The sequence below is a fragment of the Sipha flava genome, unplaced genomic scaffold, assembly GCF_003268045.1.
Source record: "Sipha flava isolate LNK unplaced genomic scaffold, YSA_version1 130_pilon_pilon, whole genome shotgun sequence".
NCBI classification, from domain to species: domain Eukaryota; kingdom Metazoa; phylum Arthropoda; class Insecta; order Hemiptera; family Aphididae; genus Sipha; species Sipha flava.
The window spans coordinates 1,212,962-1,225,501 of record NW_020271756.1 but is presented as its reverse complement, the minus strand read 5'-3'; the positions used below and the strand labels follow the sequence as shown (position 1 = coordinate 1,225,501).

The 12,540-nt window shown below is 30.4% G+C and overlaps 1 protein-coding gene across 4 annotated transcripts in view; it reads left to right on the top strand.

Annotated features, from left to right (window-relative positions):
- The window catches only part of LOC112694564 (transient receptor potential cation channel subfamily V member 5), an 89,016-nt gene extending 76,945 nt beyond the window's left edge, over positions 1–12,071 (top strand). The window contains exon 15 of one of the 4 annotated variants that reach the window (XM_025570076.1): positions 11,883–12,071. In XM_025570076.1, the coding sequence (XP_025425861.1) occupies positions 11,883–12,029 (147 nt within the window). In that variant the 3' untranslated portion in view covers positions 12,030–12,071. The remainder of the gene's footprint in view (positions 1–11,882) is intronic. The other 3 variants (XM_025570077.1, XM_025570075.1, XM_025570078.1) reach the window with 3 other exon arrangements.
- Positions 12,072–12,540: the final 469 nt, after the last annotated feature.

The following is a 12,540-nucleotide window of genomic DNA, read 5'->3' as shown; positions in this document are numbered from 1 at the left end:
TTTGTATTCCAAACTAATATATTTATTTTATTTATTTATTTCCAAGCATTCTGTAAACGTTTAAAAATAGCTATACTTGGACAAGACGATACGAGTAATTTTACCTCGTTAAATGTAGCCTGGATAATCAACTCTGAAAAATAATGTCTACAAGCAAAGTAAATAATCTCTCTATTTAATCTCTGCTACAAAAGCGGAGATGCCTCATTTAGAATGCCAATGTTTAAAGCCATAGTATCAAAAAAAAAAAAAACCTTGTATTTTGTCAAGTAAAAACTATTTTTCTAAGAAATCATAAACGGTTGATAATAATTCGCTACCAATTCCTGATGGGATTTGCAGAACTCCAAGAAGTTGTTCTATGTTTGGACTTGAGACAATTACTGGAAAACGATCAAATTTTTCTTGGCCACTTAAGCCGGGAAGAATTTCGTATTCCAGTGCACGATAACAAAATTAACATTTAAATCACTACAAAAATCCAAACGAACTTTTCAAAAACTTTCTGAACTATTTCTAATGGATGTTCGATTTATTATGTAGTTTATCGGGTTTAAATAAAGACTTGCTAATCTGATCGATATGCATATATATTATACTTGCATATCGATCAGATTGTACGAACGCGAAAATACCCGGAAGTATCCATATTATAATAAAAGTCATGTATATATTAGCAGGACATTAAATTATAACTAGGCTTGAAAATTCGAAGAAAACTACAGCTATATAACTGCTTACAAAACGTAAATTTCTTCCACATAACATTTGAGTCACATCACAACCAATTAAATTTTTAACATAGCATTTCCAACATGTTTGGACGTTTTCCACATTATTTTTTATTTTTCATCAATTCCTGTCTACTACATCACTTAAATGTTCACGTGTTTACACATACTGTTTATATGTCAATTCAATTCAAATGCAATCAAAATGTTTATGATTACTTTCCATAGAATACTTAGATGAATTGAATGGTTTTCTCCTGTATACAATTATTACCAATAAAACGGCAGTTGTATTTTTAAATATACCTGCTATTTTAATACACTCGCAACAAACCATGAAATTAATGTCTGTGGTGCACACACATCACATTCACCGTTTTACCACATAAATAATTTAAATACATATTTACAGTGCAACGCACTTACGCCTACTCCACATAGTCACCCAGGTACATGGTAGGATGGTAAGGTGTTCGAGATCCCTTCCTTCAAATAATGATAGAAGCATGTTTAAGTATAAAATATATTTTCTTTATACGGTTACTACATTATATAATATCTTAAACCGCCCTCGAAAAATAATTCTGAATACGTGCCTGCCTTTACCGTTCGAAATATTTGTTGGGAAATTATATGTCACGTGCAAGCACGTATCCTTAAATGTATATGTGTGAGTATGTGTGTGTGTGTGTGTGTGTGTGTGTGTGTGTGTGTGTGTGTGTGTGTGTGTGTGTTTGTGTGTGTGTTTGTGTATGTTGATCGTTGATGTAGTCGGTAGTAGGTACATAAAAATATATGCTCTACAGCTCCTCGGGTGGTCGTGTTGTTTTTGTTATTTTTTTTCGTATATTGCGAGAACTTTATTTCACGTCGTGGTGAAGTCTGAAAGCGTGCTCTAGAGTACTATATGTACACATGTAGATTCGTTCATATTATCGTATAATATATACACCACAAAAGCGAATAGTTAACCACGGCCGAATAATGCGCGCTTGTCGTTGAACCCCAAGTGATAGGTAACATCCAACGAGGACGATAATATGCATGCTCTCGATATTATATAACGTTGAACGTGTTCCTGTGCGGTACTTCGCGAACGCACCATGCAGCGCAGAATAACCAGCGTCGACAACGTAGCACAATAATACTTTCCCGCCAAAATGTCACATGTCGTGTTACGAAATTATAATAATACGACTAAGGCTGAGAATATATTGCCCAATAAAAACCCTAAAAAATACTTTTACTCCTCAAAAGGTTTGAATAATTTATAAAAAGCTTCTTTTTATTGTGTATATGATTTCGGTATAAATGATGTTCGATAAAGTCGATTAAATTAAAAAAATCAAGTTTAAACATAACATTTCTTATGGTCAATATATCTTTAATATCATTTTAATAGATTGACTAATGATTTTGTTTACCTGTACGTCCTGATTTTCAAATAAAAATCATATTGTACTTGTATCAAAACCACGTTATCGTGTAAAAAATAACATTTCAAATACCAAATATACCCTTAATAATACTAAAATTATCTAAATAACGAAGAAGATTACTAAAAGAAAAATTTCCTAAAATGTGACGACAGCAAAACTTAACGTATTGTACGAGCGTTGCATAGAAAACTTTGACGCAACATTTTTAAAAAAATACATCGAAATCCTAGGTCTAATTATTATGTCGTATTGGAAACCACATTAAATTATTCCATGACGTGTGTGTAAATATGTAATACTCGGAAGATTTAGTGATACGAAAATAAAAGCTATTTCCGATGACCTCCCAGAATTATAATTTTTCTTTGTCGTGTATTTATTTATTATTTTATGTACAGTTTCGAACATAAATATATTTTATGTATTAAATATATTAATCGTCAAACTCTCGAAAAATCAATCTTTCGAAAAACTTGAGTTTACTATGAAGATTGACTTCTGTCACTTAATGTGTAAATTTTTACATCATTGGATGATGCCAAACAGATAAAATCATAACATAACTGACCACCATTGTTATCTGTCGCCAAACGCAAGTGTCCTTAGTGACACGTGTGATAAATGTTTGTGGGTTCTTCGTCAACATCTGATTGAAACCGTTAGTTATTACGTAATGTTGCAAATCGATTTCCAAATATTGTGCCCAGTAAAGCCGAGAAAGTTTTTGGCCCTAGAAATCTAGAGGAATTTAACTGAAAATTCATCCTTCTCCAAAGTCAGGTTCAGGATTAAAAACTATATTCTACGCTGTAGCATAATGGTGGGACGGATAGATGGCCATATCCACCTGAGCCCTCCAAAAATTATATATTTGGGCATCAAGTTATATCTGACATTTTAAATGCTTTATTTAGTTCTCAGCTCGTTTCTGGTTCCGTGGATAATATTTTGTACATCTCGCACGCGCGTGTAAATCGTATTAATCGCTTTTATGTCATCATAATTGCTATGGTGTGTTATCTATATGTAACTGTTAAAACCAACGTGAAAATAAAAAATATATAATATAAAATGGGAAACAACGAGATCGTTTTAAGTATTTATATTTTCCATATAATAATTATTATTGTACAATTATTGTACGATTTATTTAATTAATACTAATCTCTACTGACTTATGGATCAAAACATTATAAAATCATAAAAAATCATGCGTGTAAAAGGTTCTCTCGATAAAACGTTCTGGTTGTAAAAAATAGATTTATTTTGACATAATTTCATCAAAATTGTGTACTTTGACTGTTTTATTGTATTTTTTTCGAAGTTAACAATTTGACGTAAATTATTTCGTTCAAACGTGTCGTACGAACTGATAACGCATCAGACCACTATCACGTATTCGCACGTGTAGGCGAGATTCTCCAAGCGCACTACGCGTCACACGCTTGTTGCAACGAAACCTCACGTGAGTAAGGGAAGGGTGGCAAGGGGGATGAAATCTCGCTTCGGGTCGTTCACGGTCTGAAAATTAATATATCTTACGACGCCCTAGCGACCAACCCCGACGTACGGCGCGTGTATTGTTTATCGTTATGCCTCAATAACTGTACGTTATGTATTTTCAAATTGATTATACGACGGGTTTAACGTTGAAATCTGATTGAAAAACGTCATGATACACCCCCGTGTATCATATATTCCACGCGTGTGATACCAGAAAGTCTGCGTTAGTAATAAAATACAATCACTACGGAAATGGCCGAACACGTGTACGAGTACACAACAGTAATAATAATAAAAACAATACGAGTATTATGTTCGAACCGTAAACGAGCGTTTAATTCTAATGCTGTACAGTCAGATTTAGATGACTATAAATTCTGTACACAGAATACGAATATACACATATATATACAAGGCTATAGCCAGCAAAATATTTGAGAGTGGTGGACTCCGAGTATAAATATGCTTTTTGATTTTCATATTTTAAAATTTCAAATGTATTAACTTTTAAAATCATTCAATTTTATTATAAGAAAAAAGTTCTGAGGGTAGAGGATTTGAATTCTACCCACTCCTGGCCTTGTATGTGTATTAGGGTGCCAGTTACTGATACGAAGAGAAAATTTTTTGCTAAATTTTTTAAAGTGTGGGCCGGAATTTTATTACAATATACCTAAAATTAATGTCTGTAAAATTTGAACTTGATCGAACTTAATTAACAGATGGCGACTTAAGCTCAAAGTTTTATAGAAAAGAGTAAAATGTTGGTTTTTGGTGTATAATTGCTTTAATTTTAAAAATGAGAAATATAATTAATCTCATTATTTGTTAACTTAAACTCTTGTCGAAATAAATACATTTTGAGACAATAGTTGCCTTTGGTCATCCACCTTGCATGATGGTATTTACCTGGTTTTTAAACTTAATTCCTCCAGGAGGTACTTCTCCCAAAAAAATAATTATTAAATCCAATAATTCTTTATAGTCGTCTCGGATTAAATATGTCGAAAGTTTAAGTTTTGTATATTCCACAATGTCAATGTAGTTATTTCCTAATGCATTTTTAATATCTATGTAAGAAATTCAAGTAACAAATTTATTTAAGTTTATAGTATCCCATTTTTTCTTAAATAGTTTGAATAAAGGAATATCTGGACCTGTCATAGATGAGATTTTACATTTTTTAAAAATGTCAGCTAGAATTATCTCAAATATATGATATCTACAACCAAAATAAATAATATCTCTATTTAATTTATTTTCTAATAATGTACAGGCACCATTATATCTACCAGTGTTCGACGCGGTCGTACTAAAAACAAATGCTTGAGTTTTATCTAGTAAGCCCCAATTTTCTAAAGTATCGAAAATTGTAGATGAAATTTCAAGCCCTGTCCCCGCCAACACTTCCGGTACTCCCAATAATTGTTGAAAATTCGTACCTGTAGTGATGACTGCTAATCTATCGACACATTTTCCAGATATATTTTCCATTATTTTAGTGTCCCGATGAACAACAACTAATTTTACATTTAAATTAATGATGGTTGCTTTAATTTTTGGTCATATGATTCCCGATAGACAGTTCTAGCATTTTGTATGGATGTCCTATTGATAATATAGTCAGCAGGATCTAATGACACAGCTTCCAAAAACGCAACTAACGAATGTACGGCGTCTCTTTCACTAATTTTGCATTTATCAAAAGTTGTATTATTTGGTTTGATAACTGCAGTGGAATTAAATGTATATAGGAGAACGGAATATTTCCAAGCACGATAAAAGATTATTAATAATATTTAATACAAGCTGTTGCGTAATAATGATAATCAGATAGATATCGCTATCATTTATAATAATATCATAGTTATATTATAACTGAAATACTTATTATCGCTTAACTTTCGGCTTAAATCGCCACGTGTTAAATTTGTTCAATTAAGCTTAAACTACAGATTTTTATTTAAAAGATATATAAAAACCAAATTAGGGGGCGCACTCATAAAAAATTAAACTTAAGAAAATAAGTGGCACCCTAATAACCATAGTTCACATAGTCGTTGGTAAAATGATAAAATGTAATTTCGGAAAGTTCCACGTTCGATTTCGATGTAAAGAAGTATTACATTTATCGTACATCAACGTTTCTTTTTCAGCCTGTACAATTGAAATTTAAAATAGTTTGATCACAATTAATTAAAGCGACGGTTCTCAGACTGCTCCGCGGAGCCCTAGAGGTCCGCAGAAGTAATCTAGGAGCTCCGTGGGCAAAGAGTTTATAAATTTACTTTTCAGTTAAAATATCAAACGATTAATTTTTTTTTTCAATTACAAATATATACAAATAGTGTATACATTTTCAATTACCTAATTTCTACTACTTCGAAATATGTTTTTAAATTAATACAGAAAAATTTAAATGTGAAAAATGTATTGAAGACATTTGAGACTATAAGTGTTATTATGTTATATTTTATTTATTGTTATAATTTTACAGGAACTTAAAATAAGTATATTATGAAGTATATATTGACACTTACATTCTACTGTTTGTCAAAATAAAATAATCTTCATTAAGTTTCAAACTTTTCTACATAAAATATTACTAATTAATATTCTAAGTAAATAATTCTAAGTTATTACTGGCCATGGCTACATAGATAAGCTGATTGTCAAAAAAGAAGATGACTACCATGATTTTGTACGATAAATATGAATTTAATCAGTGTCCTAGTCCTGATATTATTGTTTAAGATCGAATTGATGACATTTTTTTCAAAATAACTAGTTTTATCCGACCTCTATATAGCTATCTTACATATAAAACTATCTAAAACTTCTGAGCCCTTTCCTTCTAACCTTTCCTTTACTCAAAAAACGATCAATAAAGAAAATTCTAAATTTTCCAATACAAGACACGTGTAATATTATTCAGTACTTTATTTACAAGCTATATCGAAAATTATATAATTGGTACCTAAACAATTGTTTTCTATCAAGGAAAAACACGATAATTCACTCTCAAATATTAGATGTAGATTATTAAATATTATATTATTCGTCGATTTTCATTGGATATCAAATAATAGTAATTTTGATGATTCGTCGGTTATTTCATCACCATGATATAATACAGTTCAGTACTTTAACGTTTAAATAATATATTTTAGTATTTATCCGAGTAATGCCTTTATAATATGTTCACAGTACATCAATTTACCTAAATATACGTCTATTGAAATTATTAACACTACCGTCGACTGGCATGCACACACGCATACAAGGGTGCGTAACTAAAGCTTTTCGTGATCATCATTTATTTATCCACTTTCGGTAACGTGAATATAGTCTGTCTAGCTTTAAATTAGCACCTTTTGAACTTTTGCCACATGAGTATATGCAAATTTCTCGCTTTGGCTGTACACACGAGTGTATATATTTTAAATTTCCATGTGTGTGTGTGTGTACCGTATATTTTTCGGCCTTGTGCCACTGGCGTCGGAAAACTCCATTCATTGAGTGTCTAAACCTTGTACAATTGCAATAGTGAACAAAAAACGCGTACGGCAAAGTAGCCGAGGTGATATTCATGGGCGTACGCAAACTTTTAGTTCCGGAAGTGCACACTAAAAATGAGAAACCACAATAATTTGAAAGCCATTATAGGTACAGACAAATATTTATATAAAATTCACTAAAAATAATTTTATTTTATTTTATTCGTTGTAATAAATATTGCATAACAGCATATAGATATGCAATCTCTAATAATGATAATCGACGTTTAAAATAAATAACATTTTTGAATTCGTCAATAATTTCATTAAAATCTAATTTACAAGCTAATTCTTGTTCTATGAATATTAGTATTAACGATTCTAGTCTATATTGGCCCATGATACATTTGAGTTTATTTTTTACAATACTTTATTTGGAAAATATCCTTTCGCATGTACGACTTGTTATTGGTATAATGGTAAACATTTTTAATGCTAAATACATATTATTAAAAATGTCTGTCTACTCTCTTTAAACTGGTCTAGCCATACATACATAGATTCTCTGGATGTACCACTTTTTACATCAGACATGTGTTTGAGAATTTTAATTTCAAATTCCAGTTCATCAATTGGTAAATTGAATAATTTAGATAAAACATTTGAAAAACTGTTTTTTAATTCTTACTTCAATAAATTTCCCGCAGCACTAATTAAATCTTAGCTGCCTTGATTAAATATCATACTTATTCAATCGATAAGATTATAAATTAACAGATTAAATGCAGAATACCTGAGTTCTTCATACTTGAAATCGTAAACAAATGAATTAGAATAATTGTTATCTAACCTCACACTCGCTTTCTTTCTTATAACCGCAGGATCACTAATATCTAGAACAAGATATTTGGTAGTTACTTCTTCAAAAATGTTTTTAAAAAATATATCATTTCTCATAAATATTAATGAAAAAATATAAAAATATATAAAATATAATATTAAATTAATACTATAAAATAAATATTTTAATATAATATATTAATATTACAATATTTTAATATTAAGTGCTTGAATAGAATTCATAGCTGTTAATAAATAAATTTTAGGAAACTGAAGTCCTGAACTTACTTTTAAATCATTGTCAAAATTGGTTACATAAGATGTAAGCCTAAAATAAATTCAAAACATTGAATTCAGTGAATTAAATCAATACCTTTAGTTGGAATATGGAACATTACAGTTTTTACAAATTACATCAATGGCAACTGTTAAAATACTATAATTATTTTGCACTGCACTTAAAGCTTCTGATATAGAAGCCCAATGGTTAATAGAGCATGAATTTAAAGATTTTAGGTGTGATCCTGCTTCTAACTCAATTTTCTCCATACTGCATGTCGTATTTGACTTACTTCCATAATATTGTAAATAAATTGTATTATACCGAGAAATTTAAATTTAAGTCTATTGTTGGGTTTGCTAGAATTTTCACGAATTGAATAAATCTAGTTCTGATTGATTCAATTGTAAATAATTTTATTTTTTGTTCTTTGCACTGTGCTTGAATACTTCCTATATTAGGAAATAATAATATACATGCATTTTATGAAATCACTTTGTTCAATAAAATAAAAAGTTGTTTTTTTTTTATATTCATACACAGACAAAAATGTAATTATAATATGAATACATGTAGTCGTGTAGCCAGGGGGGAGTGTTACAGGTGTAGTAACACCCCCCCTAAACCATGTTAATAGTATACTTAAGTCTAATAAAGGTAAAAATTGATCATAAACCGTGATGAAAACACATTTATCATAACGAAATACATACATAACAATAATGTAAAGCAAGGATCCGGCTTCTCATTACATGGTTTTGTCTAATAAACCAAAGCCGTGGTTTTATGTCGTATCATGCGCGATTTAAAATAAATACATATGACAAAAATGTACATTTGAAATTTTAATAAAATATTTAAATATTTTCTCATACAATAGTACATTACACATGAATAGATATTCATGTGTAATGTACTAATGTGTTTGTATTCTTGTACAATAAAATATACGTAAAGTATTTATTTTGTTGTGTATAATTTTAAATAACATCCCTCTTTTGCAATAGCTACGCGACTGAATACATGTAGTCCTCAAATTCACAACACGTTTCGGATTCAGAATAATATATAGAACTTAGAAAATTTTACGTAGCGCATTCACACGTTTGCAGTATGCATATTTTATAAAACATAAAATGAACGGTTTACACATACCATTGTATGTCGCAGAAATTTTTTACGTACCCAAACATCGATGGTGCACGAAGTGTGACCCAAGTATTTTTGCACCTCTAATATGTCCGCTCAATACAACGCTCCACATTTTACTTTTGAGTTACGAACAAATTGATGATCGTTGTCTGTGTCGGGTTCATCAGTATTTAATCCAGTTCAAGCCGATGCTATTGTATTGAAAAATAAGTACTGTGAAGTGTACTTGAAACGTGAACTTTCAAATATATGTACCGAACTATGTAGTATATCACTTACCACGATTGTACACGAGAATGTACAGCATTTTTTTACATTAAGTATTATCGTTTAATACTGGTATCTACACACATCGTAAAGCTTATAGAAGTGAAGGCAAGACAACGAGTTGACAGACGAACGTTCCCCCGTACGTATTCTGCACACTGATATTATAACACGCGTTCGCAATTCACTTGTTTGTAACGTTTATGCAGTTTGCCGTATGGTAATTTAAAATGTAATCAGCACGTACGTTTTTTTGTATAAATCTGCACCGCGCATCCGCCGTAAAATAGTTAGCTATGAAATAAACCTCAATGGGTGTGTGTGTGTGTGTGTGTGTATTTTAAATATTTAATTGTACGTGTTTGTAATTAATATTTCGATCTTTCAAAGTAAATTTGTACGGAGCAATTCATGGTTTCCATTTCAAGTTCGGAATAGTTACTGAAGAAATATTGAACAGTTTTCCATCTAGAAATTTAGAGGATTCACTTGTTTTTCAATAAACAAGAGTTAGACGTTGGTCTAGAATGAAGACTAAATAACGAGTGCTGAGGATTTAGGTATATTATGGTTATATTATGATTGTTTCAAGTGGCAGGTGGTGATAGTTCTCGTTTTACAGCGAATGGCAAATATGAAGATTTTCCATTATTTATTATATTGATTTTCTATTCAATCACCATGATATCACGTGGCATTGTAGACCAAATGATTTTATAGGTTATAGCCAGTTATTACTCGACCTGCGCGTGAGAAATAATGAGGAAAATCCTAATTATTTCATAATAAAAAAAAAAAAACATAATTTAGATATACTATAAACTGAATTAATAAAAATATAACACTAAATCACATTTATTTTACAAATATTTGAATTTATTTAATAAATTAAAAACTGGGTGAATTATTTAAACAACATTTATTTGTATAATACATAAATTAAGACAATGATATGAAAAATATAATATAAAAATAGGATAGAAAATAATAGGGAAAAAATGAATTACTGTTTAAAGAGAAATGTTTATTTACTGCACCAATATTTTAAGTGTAAGAATGTAAAATTTGAATTTTTACAGAAACCTAGCTTCTAAAAATATTTGCATAGTTCATCACCTATTCGACTGTATGTATCGTTTTTATTACTTAGTCTATTATGCATAATTTTGTCTGTCCATGAACTATCGCTAACAGATGAGTATCGCTTGTTATAGTCATGTACAGCAGGGTTGAGCCTGTGTACCTGTACGTAGATTTGAGTTGTTCGCTAATAGAAACCGATGATACATACAATTGTATACATGACGGACGCGCATATATTATTATAATAACGCACTAAACTTATTATTTATACTATTAAATTTGACGAAACACATGCAATCATCGACATTTAGACTTATTCAACAGACATTATGTTCATCATATTATTATCGATATGTTTTCCAGCACTAGACTTAGGTCTTGGGAAGTCAGCGTGTACACAAACAAATATATAAGCAAACATATTACAGTCGAGTCGCGATAACTCGAAGTTGAAAGGGGATTCACTTCGAGATATGTATTATTCGAGGTATCTAACTAATTTATAGAGGAATAATTTTCTAGGGGAATAAAATACAATTCGAGTTGTCAAGTTTTTCAAGTTATCGAGGTTCGAGTTATTCGCGACTCAACTGTATTATATATATAAGATAATAATACATTATATTATTAATTATATTTTTTTATTGCTATTCCTTCAATAACTAAAATGAAATAATAATAATATGAATGAGTTTAAAATAAATAAATGTTCAAAGAACAATTTTATCATTTTGTCTAACACTTGTATACTATTCACCGAATTGGATAACGATTTAATATTTGATGGTAACATTATTCTTTATTTGTACCGTATTATCACAATCTGTATTTATTATTTGGCACCATTAAGAAGATCTATGACCTACATCCGAGGTCCCGATGTCTTGCACCCCTAATTAAATCCGGAGCTGAATTGATGTGAATATATATTTATGTACCGGCATTCGAGCACATTATAAATCTATATTTAAATACAATCTTACATGATAAGAACAAAAATTGTATTAACAATAAATAACGTAGTAATTATATACATTGTACTGCCGATTATTATTATAATATTATAATGTTGTTTTCGTGGAATTTGCAGTGGGCTCGAATCGTTTTGGTGGTGGAGAGAGGCGTAAGTCCGGCTCAAAGGCTGATAAAGCTCATGTACTATTCGCAACCGATGTCGGATGGCCGCAGAGCTCTGGTGTTGCGACTCAATCAGACGGTAAGACAAAATTTAATATAAATTAGAAATAATCAATAGTTCAATTAAATTAAAAAAAAAAAAAATTATCAAAATTATTCATCGGAGTAAATCATTTCGATGATCTATTATTATGCGATTATACCGAATAAAGGACCTTTTTTTTTTTTTTTTCATTAGAAGTAATCGAGACTTCTATTCTATTATGTACATCATATAATAAATTTAAATATATCTTTCATTTCGAGGCTCGTGCACGGAATACAAAGGGTTTAGGTAACAAGGTAACTGTACTAATATACATAATGAAAACAAGTTATTGTTTCTGTGTTGGAAATGTAAGTAAAACATTTAGGTATAGTAAAATAAATAAAAAAGTAAATTAATAAAAAGTCAAAGTACGGAGACGGATTACCAACGTAAGTGAATTGTACTTGTGGAATTCTTAAAATCAATGCACCACCACTCACCAGCACTAGGGGAATGAAATACCGGAAACTGCAGATTTCGCGCCTCCTGTACTCGGTCAGGCCGAAGGTACGACTTATCACTA